The sequence below is a fragment of the Panicum virgatum genome, chromosome 2N (genome assembly GCF_016808335.1).
Source record: "Panicum virgatum strain AP13 chromosome 2N, P.virgatum_v5, whole genome shotgun sequence".
Lineage (NCBI taxonomy): Eukaryota > Viridiplantae > Streptophyta > Magnoliopsida > Poales > Poaceae > Panicum > Panicum virgatum.
In genome coordinates this window covers 15999004-16017469 of record NC_053146.1, presented here as the reverse complement: position 1 = coordinate 16017469, position 18466 = coordinate 15999004, and the positions used below count along the sequence as shown (strand labels likewise).

At 44.5% G+C, this 18466-nt stretch overlaps 2 protein-coding genes across 16 annotated transcripts; both read left to right on the top strand.

Annotated features, from left to right (window-relative positions):
• The first annotated feature begins 2721 nt into the window (after positions 1 to 2721).
• Positions 2722 to 8794, top strand: LOC120659862 (DNA-directed RNA polymerases I and III subunit rpac1-like). 2 transcript variants are annotated; one of them, XM_039938130.1, is made up of 10 exons: positions 2722 to 2961; positions 4239 to 4424; positions 5529 to 5714; positions 5837 to 5966; positions 6048 to 6128; positions 6545 to 6726; positions 7407 to 7502; positions 7595 to 7688; positions 8171 to 8284; positions 8456 to 8794. In XM_039938130.1, exons 2-10 carry the CDS (start codon positions 4296 to 4298, stop codon positions 8557 to 8559), a joined length of 1116 nt encoding a protein of 371 aa, XP_039794064.1. In that variant the 5' UTR covers positions 2722 to 2961; positions 4239 to 4295; the 3' UTR covers positions 8560 to 8794. The 2 variants fall into 2 exon arrangements, with proteins under 2 accessions (XP_039794064.1, XP_039794063.1); XM_039938129.1 differs by having other exon boundaries at positions 2727 to 2961; positions 4220 to 4424.
• Positions 8795 to 10797: 2003 nt separating this feature from the next.
• LOC120659861 lies at positions 10798 to 15290 on the top strand. Of its 14 annotated transcripts, none has more exons than XR_005669225.1 (5): positions 10837 to 11253; positions 11380 to 11469; positions 12185 to 12304; positions 12385 to 12430; positions 13303 to 13653. XR_005669225.1 is itself a non-coding variant. In XM_039938124.1 (3 exons), the coding sequence occupies exons 1-3, from the start codon at positions 11042 to 11044 to the stop codon at positions 15030 to 15032; spliced, it is 561 nt and encodes a 186-aa protein (XP_039794058.1). In that variant the 5' UTR covers positions 10798 to 11041; the 3' UTR covers positions 15033 to 15290. The 14 variants fall into 14 exon arrangements, 4 of the variants coding, with proteins under 4 accessions (XP_039794058.1, XP_039794062.1, XP_039794061.1 ...); XR_005669223.1 differs by having other exon boundaries at positions 10841 to 11253; positions 11333 to 11469; XR_005669229.1 differs by lacking the exon at positions 10837 to 11253 and adding an exon at positions 13160 to 13216 and having other exon boundaries at positions 11260 to 11469.
• The last annotated feature ends 3176 nt before the right edge of the window (positions 15291 to 18466 follow it).

Below are 18466 nucleotides of genomic sequence, written 5' to 3'. Positions count from 1 at the left end.
TTTAGTTTGGTAATGATTTTCAAGTGATTTTATCATTTGCTTGCTCTACTGTGTGTCATGCCACCCTAGATGTATGTTTTGCTCTCCGAAATGTTTCCGCTAACTGAAAATTCAGTGTAGTATAGATGCCATGCATTATTTTCTGTAAACTGAAAGTTCAGTGTTTCTATTTCTCTAGCAGCTTCTATTTGTGCTATTTGTACTCCTCCATGGTGTATCTGAGCAGCTATTTTTCAATTTAGGCCACATTGTTCCTGGTCCAATTGATGGTTGTAAGGCTGGACAATAAGGATTTCGTTGTCTAAGAAAGCAGTTCCTAGCTTCAGAATTCAGTGTGCCTTTTGCTTCCAGTATGACTTTTTGCATAGTATGACTTTCAGTCATGTGTTTTTTTTATCTTGCTATAAGTGCTTCTGAGCGGTTGTATATCTGATAGACGCAATTGAGATGGGTTGCTTAAGCTACCCCCATGTATTATTGGCTATGTGCACTCTCAAAAGAATGTATACTGTGTATTATACGTTAGTTGTTATTGTTACGAATGAATGGAGGCTGAAATGTTATATTGTGGGTGTGTTTAGTTAGTGAAAAAGTTTGGGTTTTGGTACTGTAGCACATTTCGTTGTTATTTGACAAATAATGTCCAATTATGGACTAATTAGACTTAAAAGATTTAGCTCGTGCTAATCAGTTAGACTGTATAATTAGTTATTCTTTTCAACTGTATTTAATACTCGATGCATGTGTCCGAAGATTCGATGTGACAGGTACTGTGCAAAATTTTTTGAGAACTAAACAAGACCTGTATTGACTAGCCCCAATGGGGATATATATAGTACATGAGAGCACCCAAACCCTAGAATAGAAAAAGACTAAACTACCCTTAACTATTATACCCTTAACAGTTATGGTCTATGGATACACGAGATTCGATTAAATGTTACCAGATTGAGATAAAACTATGCAAGTTGGGGCACGCCGTGTTGAAAATACTGATCGTAAGTCTATCATGGTGAAATCCTAACGGCTCTCCACAATATTATGTTGCAATTGGATTACATTTGAACTCTATATAAATAGTAGTATTGAGAGTATGAAATTTTTTAACTTCCGTAGCAACGCACGGGCACACAACTAGTAGAACGCAAAGGATCTAACTTGTGCGTTAAGACCAGGAACGTACAACACGTAGATCCGTGATCATTCATAGGAACACTTAGGCCAATCCTAGTGCATTTGTGATGACATGACAAGATAATTATGAAGAAAGACAGAGGAGTTTCATCAAGATGAAACTACACTATTTTCAAAACTACAAAACTCGTCGAAACTTACATTGTGGGCTATAGAGTTTCATTTTATGCAATTTCGCCACATGCCTCATAATTAAATGCTATGGCAAGTCTATAAAATCGTGAAATGAAACTTTGCATTGGGGATTTTGTTTCATTCGCAAACTCAAATGTACTAACATAGCACTCTTAGAAATCGTGCAATATAAATTTTGCATTGGGAATAGCCTTACCATCGGTATATATTAGACTATAACACTAGTCTTTTCTTCAGCTTTATTGTGCGCGCTCAAGATACGTATTGAAATTAGTCTCCTGTGAATCGCAAACAAGGATGGGTACACCACTCTGAAATGAGGATGGCAAGAGGGCAGGGCGCGGCAGGGAGATAACCCCATCCCCGCCCTGTTCCCCGAATTGGAGTCCTCGCCCCGGCCCCGAATTCATTGACAGGGCAAAATCCTTCCCCGTCCCCGATCCCCGCGTATCCCTGATCCCCAATGGGGGTCTCGTGGGACGCCGGCAGGATGGAGAGGTGGAGGCGAGGATGGACCGACGGAGTGACGGGGACGATGAGGAGATGAGGACGAAGATGCAGGGCGGCGACAGGCGGTCGAGTCGATGCCTGAAGAAGGAGGTGGGCAACGGTGGCGGCGGCAGGTGGGAGAGCACCTGAGCCCCGAGCCAGCCAATGGGGGCAGGCAGCGATGGGTCGAAGACTTGAGCAGGGACGGGCAGACAGTGCTGAGTGGTGGAACCGGTGCACGACGGCGAAGCTCCCGAAAGTGGCGAGAGGGAGATGCAGCGTGCCGCGGATGGAGAGGAGAGGGAGATGCAGCGGGTGTCAGACGGGGAAAGGAGGGGAATGCGGCAGCAGGCGGGCGGGCAAAGGAGTGGGAGATGGAGGGGGGGCACCTAGGCGGCAGCGCCGTGGGGGGAGGTCGGAGAGAGGAGAAGGATAAGGGAGATGAGGCAAGCGATGGATTAGACCAGAAAGCCGTCTATCCATGGACTGCCTTTTTATTTTCTTTAATTTCAAATCTCACGGATTTCAACAGATTAAAATTGAAACTCGCCCCCGCCTCGTTCCATTTCAGACCCCACCCCAGTCTTGCGGCCTAGGAAAATACCCTCCATCCCCACGGGTGGGTCCCCGCGGAGCCCTGCTACCGTGGGGATTTCTGCCACCCTAACTCCAGAATGTGAAAGTATCGCAAGGTCACGCGGCTTGCCCTCGCAGGCTGGGCCCGGATCTGCCGTCTCTCCCTCTGCTCGGCAGCAGCGGGCTGATTTCTCTTCCGCTTGGGATGGGCCGTGACAAATGGCGGACCCGCCGCAACCGCTTGCTAGCCCAACTGCCCAAGCCCAACCCCCTAACGCACGCAGCACGCCCAAAACGGCCCAGCGCTCCGCCCTGTGTCGATCCCATCCCAAGCGCGCACACTGGGCGCGGCGGCGGCACCCTCTCCCTTCCCAAAACCCTACGCCGCACCTGCACGCGCGCCTCGGGCCCTCCCGCCGCGCCCTCGTCTGCTCCATTGTCGCCGCCGCCGCCACGTATCTACGGCCGGCCGAGTAAATAGCTGCGCAGGCGTGCCCAGCCGGAAGCCCTCCTTGCGCGTCGGCGCCCCCCGGGCCCGGCGGTGTCCCTGCACCTCGGCGCGGTGAGGTTGGTCCGTCCCCCGGCTCGTGCTGCATCTTCTCCTTTCTGTACTCGTCGACGGCTAGTGTTAGCGTAGTGGTTGTTAGAAGGGTTCTTGGTGTCAGGGTGAAATTTGGAGCGCCAGAGCGTGACCGCCGGTCAATTTGGAAATTCCGAAGCTGGATAGACTCATGATTGCCATGGCCATCCAAGCTCCTCCTTTCTTTGCTGTTTATTTCGATTGGCTATTCGGCTTTCCATTTCGTTGTGACATGCTCTGATGATACGGTGTGGGAAAACGTCTTCAGGTTTGGTGTGTGCCTGTGCTAGACTGCAGGAAGAAAAGGGATAAAATGCTTAGCCTCTCGGCTGGGCAGAAAATCCGAAACTCGAAACCCGAGCCCGAAAAACCCGAGCCCGAGCCCGAAAAACCCGAGCCCGAAAAGTCCGAATCCCAATCTGGGTTTCAACCCACGGTACCCGAAATTAGTACGGGTAGTTTGGGTATTGGGCCACGGTACCCAAAATACCCGAACAACTCGAAATATAACCCAGCCCATGTATGTTTGTTTATTTCAACCCAGCCCGCCAAGGCACCAAGCCACTTAACCCTAACGCTAGGCCCCAGCCCCCGCAGTCCCGCACTCCCGCACGGCACAGGGCACATCGCCCCCGCCCCGCCGCGGCGCCGCCTCCCAGGCCCCCACGCCACAGCGCCCAGCCGCCCACCGCCCGCCGGCCGCCGCCACAGCGCCCACCGCGTCACCGCCCGCCTCCACCGGCAGCTCGCCTGCGCCTGCGCGAGCAACCGAGCATGCAGCCGTGCCGGCCCCCGAGCCCGAGGCGGCGAGGCCCCTTCTCCCTGGCATCGCTCTCCGCCTCTCCTCGTCAAGACCTCGACTCGACTACAGTCTGCAGGCCGGCTAGCAGGGCGCCACCGCCGTCCGCCACCGGCCCACCGCTGTCCGCCAGTGCCTCAGACTGGGTGGGTGGATTTGATTTGATTTGATATGTGATATGTGAAGTGTGAGAAAATCGGGTAATTGGGCTAAACCCGAACCCGAACCCGAATTTTCGGGTTCTTTTTCCAAGCTAATTTCGGGTAGCATTTTTGGAAACCCGAAATACCCGACCCGAAATTTTCGGGTAACCCGGATGCCCAGCCAGTGTCACCCGGTACAGAGGGCAGCCAACTTATGCTTTTACCGAAAAAACTTGTACAAGTAGTTGCTCCGAGTATTGAAACTGTAATTTCTTTGTCTCAAGCATTAGCTGATCCTTGCAGTTTCTTCCATCGGGAACAGGACATTACAGCGATACAAGAGTGAACAAAGAGGCAAACAAAAAAGAAGTAAGACAGTATGCCAAAGAAGGGCACCAAATCCAAGAAGGCGGTGGACGATGGTCCAGATCAACAAGAAAATAAGCTTCCGGATTACCTTGAGCTCCAGCGCACCCGTGTTGTGTGCAATGCAGATGCCCCTATTCATGTATACATTCATATGCTGCTCTCCTTTCATGTGTTTGCATTTATTGCTTAGGATCACCTGTATGTCCGTTTGCTATATTCACTGATTTTTCGCATGAATCAAGTGTTCTGGTAATTTATCTTGCAAAGGAACCTAATTTCACACAGATGCACAAATATTTTGATTTTATGTGTCTAATTGGTTACTATTAGCGTACGGTAAAAGAAGTTTTTTTTCACCATTAAGTCTGTGTGCTATCCTGCTTCTGATAAAGGTTTGAATATGTTAGCTGATATTTTCTGTTTATCTAGTTATACTTTTTGCAAAGGAACTGTTTTAATTGGCTGGAATTTTTACCTGTCATCTATGTGTCACCGATACGTGATACGGCGATACGGCGATACCGGTACGGGTACGGCGATACGGCATCTCTCAAAAAATAAGAATACGCCGATACGGCAAATATATATATTTAAAAAATAATTATTTAGCATTTTTTAGAAAGATATACAAGGAACCTACCCATAAAAGAAGAAATCCTATCATCATCAACATCTGCAGCTTAATTATGAAGCATTTGAAGGATGTGCTGTCATTTAGAGCAATGATACGGCAATACAATCATCATAGCTAGCGTTGCAATTATGATTTAGCTTTGGAACATAGGCTGAAGGACCTTTCTAGCAGCGGTGGCACAAGCTTCGAAGTCCCTGACGGCTTGACGCAGACAAAATACAGTGGGTGTCCAACTGTCTATTGTCTACGGGGCCAGCATCTTCGTGTGCATGCAGAGGGGACTTCCTTCCAGCGGCGGCTGTGCAAGAGAGCTGTATCGTGGCATATCGGCACGTATCCCTGTATCTCGCCGTATCGGATATGGGTACGGCGACCTGTTTGCCGTATCGGTGATACGTAGCCTGTCATGTTGTTAGTGAAAATAGTCAATTTAGTTTGTAGTGATTATCATGTTTGAGACTGTTCAATTGTTAAATGTTCTTCTCTGGATACAGATTGTATTTTGTTCTCTTTTCTTTTCTTAATTATTTTTCATGCCAGAAAAACATCTTTTTCGATTTTGTTTGATTCTATCATCTCCCTCATATATTATGTTTTTATATTTAATAGACTCAAGGTTACCAATACTCGGGTACTTTTGCTGCTATGGGCGTTGACAATAGTGTGTCAGTGGAGAAATTTTGCAAGAACTTCAAAATTGATATAAAGCGTCTCACTGAAGATGAAATGGAGTTTGATATGATTGGAGTTGATGCATCTATAGCTAATGCTTTCCGGAGAATCCTCATCGCAGAGGTATTTGCATGTTTTCCTGTGTTGTGTGAGATAACCAGAAACTGTTTTATCTACTTTAGTACTTCATATATATCGGACTTCTGATCAACAAGTGCTCATTTATACTTCGTCTGGATTAATAGGTTCCAACTATGGCCATAGAGAAAATCTTCATGGCTGACAACACCTCAGTTATAGCAGATGAGGTTCTTTCACATAGACTAGGACTTATTCCACTTGATGCAGATCCAAGGCTTTTTGACTATATCTCAGGTACGTAACTTCAATTGCTCTACCTTCACCTTCATACATTTACTGTAAGATTGATCTTGTTGTTCCATCCTCTTTTCACAGAAAATGATGTCCCAAATGAAAGGAACACAATTGTTTTTAAACTGCATGTTTCATGTGAAAAGGGTTCTCAACGAATTACAGGTATGCCTTATTTTTCTGCAGTACCTGCTGAGTAGAGATTTGTGTCATCTTTCAAAATGAATTGCCCATCATAACTTATTGGAAGAATACCTCATTTGTTCAAATTGCTATGCTTTTGTAGTTAAGCTTGTGTGTACTTATGTGCATCTAAACGATATATTTATGTAAACATACTTTATTGACAAGTTAAACATTCCATTTTTAGTTGCCTTGAGCATGTTTTACTTACCTCGAGTTGTCATCTTATGCACTTATTTATCAAAGAAATTATTGCTAAAAGTATACATAAAAATATCTGTGGCAGGTGAAATATTTGATCTATTCCCTTATATTTAATTTTTCTTCTCGTGGAAAGCTGTTTGAGATTTTCTGGTGTTGTAACTTTGTAAGTGTTGACTGCTTGGTTGTCTGTGCAGTGAAATCTGGTGAACTAGAGTGGTTGCCAGAAGGTAGCCAATTAAGCATGGCATCTCCTGCGCAGTCTGGGGACAAACAGAAGACTTTCACTTCCTTCAGTCAAAGCCAAAAGGAGATCTTAGAAAATCCTATCGGTGTGAAGTTTAAAGATATAACTATTGCCAGGCTTGGGCCAGGACAGGTAAACTTGTTTCATTAGTACCATTATAAAAAACTCGGCCGGGTGGGGAAAGACCGCCCCACCGGTTTTACACTTCAGAAGAAGCCTCGGCTTCCCCGACCGAGAAAATCCCCGAACCCCAGCCCCGCCCTGACACTGGGAGCCGTAACCCCTGGGAATATCCTGGGCCACACACGGTCCTCAGGTCGACCTGGGCCGGCTCTTAACCAGTGCTTTGGCACACGGGACCGGCGAGGGGATTTTTTTAACCACAGCCTGAAATTCGCTCCCACGGGGATTCGAACTCAAGACTTGTGGAGTGCCGCTCGAGTGTCTTAACCGCTAGGCTAAGCACCCTTTGGCCATTAGTACCATTATGATATGAATAGCTGTATATGCATCTTCTGGCCTTCTTGATACTTTGTTTGAGTAATTTTCCACATGGTAAAAGGGAACTTCAATATGGGTGAATGTGGTTACAGAGTAAAATGTATGCAGCAGTATGTTTTCCTTAATTTCATATCATAGGATAAACTATGTTGATGATTAATTAGATTCATGGAGCCTGAGTTCGTGTGCATATAAGATTTATTTTTGTAAATATAAATTTTTTTACTATGCCGGCCAGTTATCTTAAGGTGTTGTTCTTATCTCCATTGGGGACACTGTATTTTATGGTTTTTTTATCTGTTCTTTTACAGGCTATTGAGCTTGAGGCACATGCTGTTAAGGGAGTTGGGAAAGTTCATGCCAAGTGGTCTCCAGTTGCTACGGCCTGGTACAGAATGCTCCCTGAGGTAGTAAAATTGATTCACTATGGCATTTCGAACAAGAAGATGGTGAATAAATGTATCCATTGCTTGTGTCCTAATGCTATATTATCAAATAGGTTGCTATTCTTGAACAAATTGAAGGTGATGAGGCAGAGGAGCTCGTGAAGAAGTGCCCAGTTAATGTTTTTGATATTGAAGACCTGGGTAATGGTAATTTTTCTTTCCCTTTCTGTCTCAAGAGGCTGAACTTGAGGTAGCAATGCAGTCAGAGCCTCAGAGTAGCTAATGTTGTGGCAGGGGCAATAAGTTACATCCATTGTTGTAGCAAGTTGATTGTTTTGAATCATTTAGAAATTCTTACCGGATCTCAACCAGTTTTAGTAGGAACTTAGTGTAAGGCATAGTATATTGGGTATTGACTGGTTGAAGTTTGAACAAGAAAATCAAGAAACATGTACCATATACATGAGAAATAAACGAAAGGTAGGTCTCCAGATTTTCTTTATTTTCATTTAGAAACTGTCCTAGAGTATGGTGAATGATAAGGGTTAAGGATCAAATGTGACTTAGGTAACACCGAACTGGATGTCCATTGCAAAAACTATTGGGTTTTAGTCTTCTAAATCAAAATCCAAGTTGTTTTATGATCGACCTTCTGTTTACATTAACCCCTTGAAATTTTGTATGCACAGATGGAAAGAGGGCAGTTGTGGCAAAGCCAAGGGCTTGCACGCTATGTAGAGAATGCGTCAGGGGACCATGTGGGGGGAAAATCCAACTAAGGCGTGTTAGAGACCATTTCATATGTAAGTAGTCGAGACTTGATCATCTTACCCTAAGTAAAATGTCTTCGTTATTGTGCCTTCATACTTCATAGTTGGATAATTGTACCACTGAAGTCTTTTCCAGTACAATAGCACTGAGCTTCCACTGCAATGTTCTGATTCACTTGGTTGGCTATTGTTTCTCCTTGCTAGATACCATCGAGTCGACAGGAGCTCTGCCCCCAGAGGTGCTATTCACAGAAGCTGTGAAGATTTTGGAAGAGAAATGCGAGAGGGTCATATCTGAGCTATCCTGAGAGTCAGGCAGGCACATGCGACAATGGAGCAAAATAGCCGAGTCCGCCATATCCGTTATTTTGCAGGAGACTAGTTTGCGATTAAACATTTTTGTAGTGGTTGTTTGGCTCAAGAAATGTGAGCTTATTAGTACTATCTGTGCTACACTCGAGCGAAATGTTAGACTTAAAACTGTGTCCGTTGAATCAACTGGGGACACTTTTGTACATGAGCTGAAATGGCCGTTTCGTCTCAGGCAAAAATCCTGTCCACCATTCCATGCACAGTTTCTCATCACACCTTTGCTTCCTGGTAGGATCGCTAAATCAGTAAGCAAAAATGATCAATTGGGCTAAAAGATAAGTAAAACCCATCGGACCGAAAGGTATGGAAAGCCCACAAATGGAGAAAAAGGCCCAGCTAAAGACAGCATGAACACAATGTGTCAAGCCGAGCGAGAAAGCAGCCTACGTCACTCAGCAAAATATGACAGACCGGCAATCAAAATTAGCCGAACTCACTGGCTAAGAACTACAACCGATGGATAGATCTTAACTATCGTGGTTGCGTTGTAGTGTTTGCAAATGGAGCACATGGGCCGGTTAATTTGCTGGTATTCCTTTATGGTTGTTTGACTGAACTAGCGGGGAAGATGGATGAGGAGATCAAGCCGGGAAAATGTGATGGTTTTTTAGGTTACGCTGGGCTGACAATGGATGATAATATGAGAACTTGAAGTGGGGATCTCATATTTATTACAAGTGAAACCTGTAAAACACATGGAAGTTGATGGCTGGATTTACTCGTGATTTACTACTATCCTTAGTCCTAACCGTCTAGCCTAAGGATAGCTCAACTTTTTAAAAAAAAACACACAGGAGAACTGCGCTTCTTTGTATTATAGAGAAGAAATCCCGTACAATACGAGCTCTCATATGGGGACCGAATATGAGAGCCAGTTTTAAGAAATTACATAGTGTTGCCGCAGAACTAGAGCCAACACACAGAAACGCTTGAACGCGCAGCGAGCGACGGCACAATACAGCGCCGATGCTCAGACCGGTCAGACCGGTCGGGTATACCGGTCAGACCGGTTGTCGCCGAGCAGGCCAGCGGTGAGACCAACGAACGTCGCCCGGGAAGGACCCGTCGGGGCAGGCGCACGTAGGGTTGTTCTAGGATCGGCAGGCCACCTAGAACGCCCTCAATCGACGTAGAGACGACGGAGGGACAGCAAATAGTAGATTAGAAAAGCTAGGGCAAGAGAAAAGTAAAAAGATAAAAGTTGTATTAATTTGATCGATTGGATACCTAATCGGCCGTGACCCTTTATATTTATAGGGTGGGGTGGACTTATCCCGCAAGAAATCCTATTACAAGATCTAAATTTATTAAAATCCCTAGTTGTACTCGGATTCCACTTGGACCGGTCAGACCGGTCGACCCTACCGGTCAGACCGGTCGGCTGCTGCCGGACGGACTACAGCGTCTGACCGGTCAGACCGCTAGGGCGTACCGGTCAGACCGGTCGGTATTGTCGAATGCCAATTTTGGTTGTCAACACATAGTGACTAGCTTAAGAACAAAGTAAAAACATGACAAGTACCCTGACCTAGCCTTCTAGAGTACAGTACCCAGGCCAAGCAGCTTCTTGGCGCCGGCCAGGCCCAAGGCTGAGCTCATCCTTAAGTTCTCTCATGATGGTGTTGACTGATGGAGCAACACCTTCAAACACACAAGCATTCCGATGCTTCCAAATCATCCAAGCACCTAGAATAATTAGAGAATTCACACCCTTTCTAAGATCCTTTGGCACTTCCTTGATCACTTTTCGCCACCAATCAGCAAAGCATCTTTCCCGCTGCCTGGGCACATGATTTCCCAAGTTAAGTGGGCGTAGTAAGTTGAACCAAACCTGCCTTGCTACCACACAAGAAGCCAACAAGTGTTGCACAGTCTCCTCCCCTTCGCATGTGGGCATTTGTCCGGGTGAGGCAATCCTCTTTTTGCAAGCCTATCCACAATCACTATACCACAACACTAAATTAGCATTAGATGTGAGTCGCTAAAACTCGATTATTAGGGACAGACCATTGGTTGCTATAAGTTCTCAACGAACTGTCGGTTGGTGATACAAGATGTACTAAATGATGATCGGTTGGTATTTACTTTCTATATAGCATCTGACCATTGGTCGGTATAAGCTAAGATAGCATCTAAAAGTCGGTCGGCATATGTGCCCACCCGTTTGCCTCCCAGGCGTGCCCGCTTAATAATTTAGCCCTGGCCCACATGTCAGTTGAAGAAAGAAAACCCTAGCTATCCAATTTTCTTCCCAAATCTGCCGCCGCCGCTGCTCGCTCCAAAAGCACCAGCGCCCGCGCCCGCACCTTCGGCTCCTCCCGACGCTGCCGCCGGCGCGGGGAGCTCCACGCGCGGGCGGAGGCGGACTGCCGGCATGGGAGCTCCCCGCGGCTGGCCGACACGGGAGCCCGAGGCGGGATGGAGACGGCCGGCCTCAGATCCATCGACGAGTCTCCAAGCCCCACCAGCCTCCCACCCATGCGGCCGTCGGCGATGCTCAGCTGGGCCGCGGTAGCGCTCACTCTCGCGGCCTCGGCGCTCCTCGCCGCCACACCGGCCGCCGTGCCTGGGCGGTGGTGCCATGGGCGCCGCCGCTCCCAGCCCCCATTGAAGTTCCTCCGTGAATCCAGGTGCAACTCCTCAGTCTCTTCTTCCCAATCTCCTTCAACACATGGCCCCTTTATCCTATCCTTGTCCCTTTCCCCTCAGAGCGCATGACGGCAGCTCGTCCCCGTGGTGCGTGGCAACATCTTCAGGTATGCAGGCCCTCTCCAATCCGGATCCAATGGCATGCGGAGGCGCTACAAGCCCAGATCTGGTGGAACACTGACATCATCATTTGGCAGGTGAGCATGTCGTCTCGTTGTATTTCTTATGCTGTGGCAACTATGCAGCTGCTCTGAAATTATTGGGGAAAGCGATGTAGCAGCCATAGAAGAGAGCATCAGGTTAATTTAGTTGCCGTGAGGATTAGGAAGGGGTGATCACAGTTTTCAAGTTGGGTGGCGCATCTAGTACTTGGAATTCCTTGCTTGTTGGGGAAATTTTGAAGTAGGAAAATTTTGACGAGGGAAATTTTGAAGTCCTGGTACTCACATAGGTGTTGTGTATGCAGAGTAACATGGATCCTTTGTATGTCTTACATGGCCAGCTTGGGGGTGCTATACGAATGAACTATTTTAGCTTTGACTTATAATGTCTTCAGAAATTACCTAGATGGCATACTTATACAATTCATAATGAAGGTAGTCGGTCAGCAAGCTAGAAACACACCAATTCTATAATTATGGCAACAAGTATGTGAAATAGACATTCTGCTACACATGAATATATACTTGTCTACAAGGAACACTAGCAGAGTTTCTATGAATTCTAGTTGTACCTGAATCTATAATTAGAAGTAGTCTAGTAAAGCAGCCTGCTATTAGATGATAATAGACACAAACTTCTTATGAATTCTAGCCACTGGGCGGCTTCCATTTTGTTGTCTGACTTAATTATGTTTTGACTTTTGACCTAGCAAACACTAAAACAGGAATAACAGATATTCCTGTTATTTAGGTTGATGAGATGGCTCAGATATTCAGTTTTGAAATGCATTAATCTCTACCTCGCCCCTATGCTGAAATGAAGACTATGGCTGATGCTGATAACATGTCAATTGAGTGGCCATACAAGAAAGTAATAACTAAACTTCACTTTGTTTCTTATTTTGATCTGTGATGAGTAACCATAGTTTCTAATTACTAATATTTTCATAGCTCAAGGTTGTCAACAGACCATCAAAGTTAGCCCATGGTTTTGCAGGTAATTTATTTGAATGTACTTTAAACAAACAACTGTCTTTTCCTGCCTTTTTGTGTTCAGCATAATTTGTAGTCTATTTCCATGCATTCTACTATCTGTTTAGTGATGATTAGCCCCAAAATTGCCATAGCTACTATCTCTTGATCACCTGCATTCAATGTTTTACAGTCGTCTAGTCGGACCTAGTCGCCATGGCACGATAAGGTGATTAGTCGAGATTAGTCGTCGATCAGGCCGATTAGTCGAGCCTAGTCGTATGTATAGTCGTCCTATCATGCTAGGACTGATATGATATGTATACTATACATTACTTAGTGTATATCAAGCATGAACACCGCAATGATGGTCTGTTGGTCACTCACTTGAGATTTGGGTGACAAGCGGGTCTGAGGCACATGCATTTGTGCATATATACCTAAAACCTAATGGGCCTAATGCCAGCCCAGCAGCCCAACCACACAGTTGACGCGGCCCATTACTGCAAATCTGATCGTTTTCCTACCTAGTCGAATGACTAATCGCGACTAATCGGACGACTAGAACTCTAGTCGCTCATACCTAGTCGTTGCTCCTTATCGGTGTTAAGGGAACGATAAGCCTGACTAATCGCGATTAGTCGGACGACTGTAAAACATTGTCTGCATTTACATGTGGCTTGAATTTATAGACATCTTCTAGTTTTTATTCTTTATAGCACCACTAAAACTATATCTTGTTGTGCTATGGCAGCTAGTTCGTGAGCAAATCCTAGCTGTGAAAATTGAACATGGATTGATACACAGTATAGTATGCCAAGTTGTAGCATTTCTTATTCTTCATTTGAACTTCTGAAACTTGGGTGGAAGTAAATGTTGATTGAATGGTAACTTCAGTTGTTCAGGGACTTGTAGGAGATGCTAGAGGAAGGCATGCTAGTTGGTGCACACACTACACGACCAACTAAAGGCCCATGGATGTTCTGCTATTTTGGATCTCCTAAGGATGAGACATTTTGTAAACAAATGTCGTAGTGGTTATGCAAGCCAAATATGTGAGATGTGCCAACCAAACTTTATGGTTGTGTGAACACTTAGTCTTTTTGGCGGCTGGATGCAGTGTTGATGTGTTGGCTTCTATATATGTACTGTTGCAATGGAGTTATTAGTACAAGTTCAAACTATTATGGTTTCCGTGAACATATATATTTTGAGAAATATATATTGTCTGGTGATCAATGTGTGGTATATATGTGTGCTTCCATTTAGTAAAATCAATTTTATCTAATGCTCAATGTGATCTTGTTTGGGATTAATGTTGACTTAATTATTGTCTGCTATAATTAGTGTGAGCTTAATTATTGCCTAATTTGTAAGATCATCTGATTGCTGCGTCTGATTGTTTGTCGCTATAGACAAATATAGCGTCCAACAATCAGACGCGACAAGTTCTAACAAACAGTCAGTCGGCATATGTATGTCTGTCGGTATTTCTCGCTCTAGCGTCCAACAGTCAGTCGGTATAGGGCTGTCCGTCGGCATAAGGTTATAGCGACGCCACTTTCAACGACCAAAGACGTCAGTCGCTATAAGTCTATAGCGACTCATGGTCAGACGCTGATTGAGTTTTTGCCGACCAAATTGTAGTCGGCATTTGGGGGGCTGTGGTGTAGTGGCTTCAGCCACTGTTTGCCTTCTACGGATTCTTGGAGGCACACATGCAAAGACGTTAGGTGCCAGATTTTCCAAAGAGCAACCATGCACCCATTTGTCTATCCAAAAGAGAGTGTTATTTCCATTTCCCAATTCAGTCCTCAGCAGCAGCAAGCAGGGCCAAAGCATTAGGATGGGATGGAAGTTCAAGATTATTCCACGGTCGATCAGCTCGGGTTTTCTTCTACCAATGCCATCTTGCTTGTAAAGCCCATGCCATAACCTCCAGATTAGGAATTCCTAGTCCACCAAGATCAAGAGGTCTCATGACTTTTTCCCATGAGACTAAGCAACAACCGCCATTAGCTTGCTCCCTCCCTTTCCAAAGGAATTCTCTTCTGAATTTATCAATTGCCCTAGTGAACCATTTTGGGACATTGATGGCAATCAATGAGTAGATAGGTATGGCTGATAAAACAAACCGGACCATAGTGATTCTCCCAGCCCTATTCATTAGTGTTGCTTTCCAACATGGAAGGTTGTCTGCTATTTTCTCAATCCAAGGCATAAGATCAATTTTTATCAACTTTTTGTTTGACAAGGGCAGCCCCAAATAGGTATAGGGAAATTCTGATATGCTGCATGGGAGGGTATTGCTTACTGTTGTCATGGAGTTTTCTTCACAATTGATGGGAATAATGCTGCTTTTGTGCAGGTTTGTGTGCAGACCTGAGGCCGACCCAAAAATATTGAGGATTTCCCTTGTGACTTGCAACTCATCTCCACTTGGTCTTATGAACAATGCAACATCATCAGCATATAAGGATAAGCGCTGCCCTGAAATTCTTGAGGAAAGGGGCTGTAGCAGCCCTTCCTCACCTGCTTTCACAAACAAGCTATTTAACACGTCCATGACAAGGATGAAAAGCATAGGAGATAAGGGATCGCCTTGCCGAAGCCCACGTTGGTGCTGAATAAGCTGTCCTGGTTCACCATTCAACATGACTCAAGTGGAAGAGGTTGATAGCAAACTCGAGATCAGATTACACCACGATATGCCAAAGCCCAAATGAGAGAGAACTTCCAAGAGAAAGGACCACGAAACTGAATCAAAAGCATTGGGGGCTAGTATATCTGTATATGAGACAACTATATTCAAGCGCTGTAACAAGGTTCCTAACTGTCTGCAGACCACCTCATTATCCAATAAATTGTTCATGTTATTTGGCCAATAGGGCCGTAGGCACGGACAGGCAGGACTTCGGCAGGTGCCGAGCAGGTCCACGCGAGCTTCCCGAAAGGCTCCTCTTGGAAGCCTCACGCCCATGTTCGGCACGGCAGACTCCATACCTGCGCATCAAATGCGAAACGACCTGACTGCTTGACGATGAAGGATTCACCGTGTACGTTCATCAGGTGGTGCGACGAGAATCCTCAGCGACCATGTCGTTGATTGGGAACTTGCTGATACCTCCCATTCCTAGCTAGTTTTGAGTCCTATTACTTGCTGTAGGCAGGGTTAAATAAAGCAGCTAGGCTAGACATGATACCTAGCTGCAACATATCAACTATATACTATATGGTCACAACTCACAGGTAGTGGATGGGAGAGGAGCAGCAGAAGGTATATATATATGAAGCAACGGACTACGCTCACGATTCCTTTTTATTTGTGTTTGTGGGTATGGCAGGACACAATACTAGAGTGGGATAGTTGATTGAGGCCACATGCAGTGCCAGTCCTAGGATTTTGAAGGCACTCTAGCGAACTCATCGTGACGGGCCCTCGAGAGTCTACATCTTATATAAAATTTTATAATATATATACGCTATTTTTTGTAAAGTGAAAACAAACATATTGATATCTTTTTAATTTAATATTGGAAATTGAGGTGGCCCTATACCCACTAAGCTGAGGATCTACAACTAAGACACACCCACTCACTCTAGAGTTGGTTAGTTTTTTTTTCAATTTCTACATACTTTGTGTATAATGTCCTTTCGACGGCAGAGCCGCATTCTCGCTTCCCAGTGGTAGAACCTACCAACAGATGAAGCTGTCTTTCGGGAGACAGAGCCTTCCTACGATGAAGACTAGACTCTTTGTGAAAATATCTTCTTATTGCCTTGTGGAGAATACTCTAGAAGGTTGACTTGCATTCTTCCAATATTTAACATGTTTGATAATTATCGGGGAACATTATAGACTAAAACAATAGTTTATTTGTACTTCTAGAATTAATTTGATTATCATATATTTGCACTCCATAATATCTATTGGCTCACAAAAAGATACTTCTTTTGGCGTTTCTTGATGTAAAATCATCAAAATGGTATTGAGATCGAGTGTCCAATATAGCCTTCTCTATGTTGCACACTGCAAAGCCATTTAATCTTTCTTGTAACATACTCCTGTTGTCCCTTATTATTTGTCACTTTGGGTGTGCGTGCCACAAGTTTAACTCGATTTGTAGAAAATACGTGTAACATTTGTATCTTCAAATAAATTTATTAAAAAACTAGATTAAAAGTTCTATCTAATGATATTAATTATATATCATAAATATTAATAATTTTTTATATAAAATTAATCAAAATAATTTCTCGGGAAGCGAGAACGACAGTTATTTAGGGACGGAGGGAGTAGTTAATCTCAAATAGTTTTTCAACAACTTTAGTTTTGAGAAGCTACAATCACAAGTACAGTTAAGAGGATTCGATAAGTGACCAAACTATTTGGATAGCAATCTGCAGCTATAACAAACTTCAGAATCTCAAGTGCTGACATCAAAGAAATCTGGCAAAGTTACTTGCGGCACCTTTAATGCTTAGCTCTTGGTCTTTTAGACTGCGATCATATAGACCAGCTGGTTAGTAGCTGTATTGTACGTACATAATATATATCTAAGCTTGGGCCCCTCCTGGCTTGGGCCCTCGGCCGTCGCACATGGTGGCCTACCCCTATGGCCGGCACTGGCCATATGTATTCTTATTGCACTGCACATGTGTTAAACAAAGAGGAAATAAATTATTTTCATCATAAATGACTAGTATCAACAATTATTGCTGATGCTATAAACAGTGGCCTGCCCCTCGCGAGCCTGCATCTTCCAAACAGTGGCCGGGGTGGGGGAGTGCAACCCAGGGAAATGTGTGGCAGGTGAATTTTCCCGTCGGGGGAAGGCAACCCGGTGCTGGGCTGCCTCGAGTTACCAAACTAGCCCTTAGAGAGATGATGCTCATCACTATGAGGCTTTTCTTACTTAGTGTGGGAGCTGCGGCTGATGGGTTCTACTTCCTGGCCTCCTGCTACACACGCATGGTTAGGAGGCCAAGAGAACGAACCGTCATTGCTTCTTTTTTTCTGTACACGCAAAGATGATGGCTGGGTAGCTGGTAGGTGCTCAGATCATCAGAGCTCTTTGCCTCTTTGCCAATATATTTTTCCATATACTTTTGCCTATATTTTTTTTAACTACAGGCTCTTTGCCTATAGTTCACATAACAAATTTGTGAGCATATGTACAGATCCTTTTATACATGTTCTGCGCCTGCTAGCACCCAGTTTTTTTTTCTTTGTACTTCACTATTTTCAGTTATCTAATATTGGTACAAGTATTATTCTCCATAGCACTTTGCCTCTTTCATAAAAAAATATCTCTCTGTATTGTTTTATGAACAAGTCAACTGAGAGAATGTCTAATAGCAAAAGTGTTGCATTACTTCCTGAAAGTGTTGGTGAAGTCGCACAAAATTCCAACCGCAGCAGGAAGAGATCTGCAGTTTGGCAATATTTTGAAGAGTTACCTGATGAAGGAAAGGCAATATGCATCCATTGCGGGTCAAAATTTGCTTATCACAAAGGTATTGAAATATCTCACCTACAGAAATCATATTAGATCATCATGCAAAGAACTTCCTCCAGATATCGATCGTAAATCCATTTTTCCAAAAAGCGTGTCCAGTGTGGATGTTCGCAATTTTGTGCTGGATCCTAAGTTAGTTAGAGATTTTATGACTAAGTTTTGGATCACAGCAACGATAGAAAATGGTTTTTTCAAGAGAATGATGAGATCAGCCCATCCTAGCCTTGAAGTCCATGGCAGGCAGACACTTAAGAATGATTGCATGCTAGTGTACCGAGAAGAGAGAAAAAAAAGATTGCGAATGGTTTTGCCAATACAGATTCTTATGTTAGCTTCACCTCGGATATGTGGACATCTGTCCAAAATCTTGGATATATTTGTGTGACTGCACATTATAGAGATGTAGATTTCAATTTGCACCACCATACAATCAACTTTAAGCAAGTTCCTCACCCATATAATGCGGCTTCAGTACAAAGCACTATAATGGACCGCCTTTATGAGTGGGATCTGTCCATTAAAACATTTGCTTTTACTCTAGA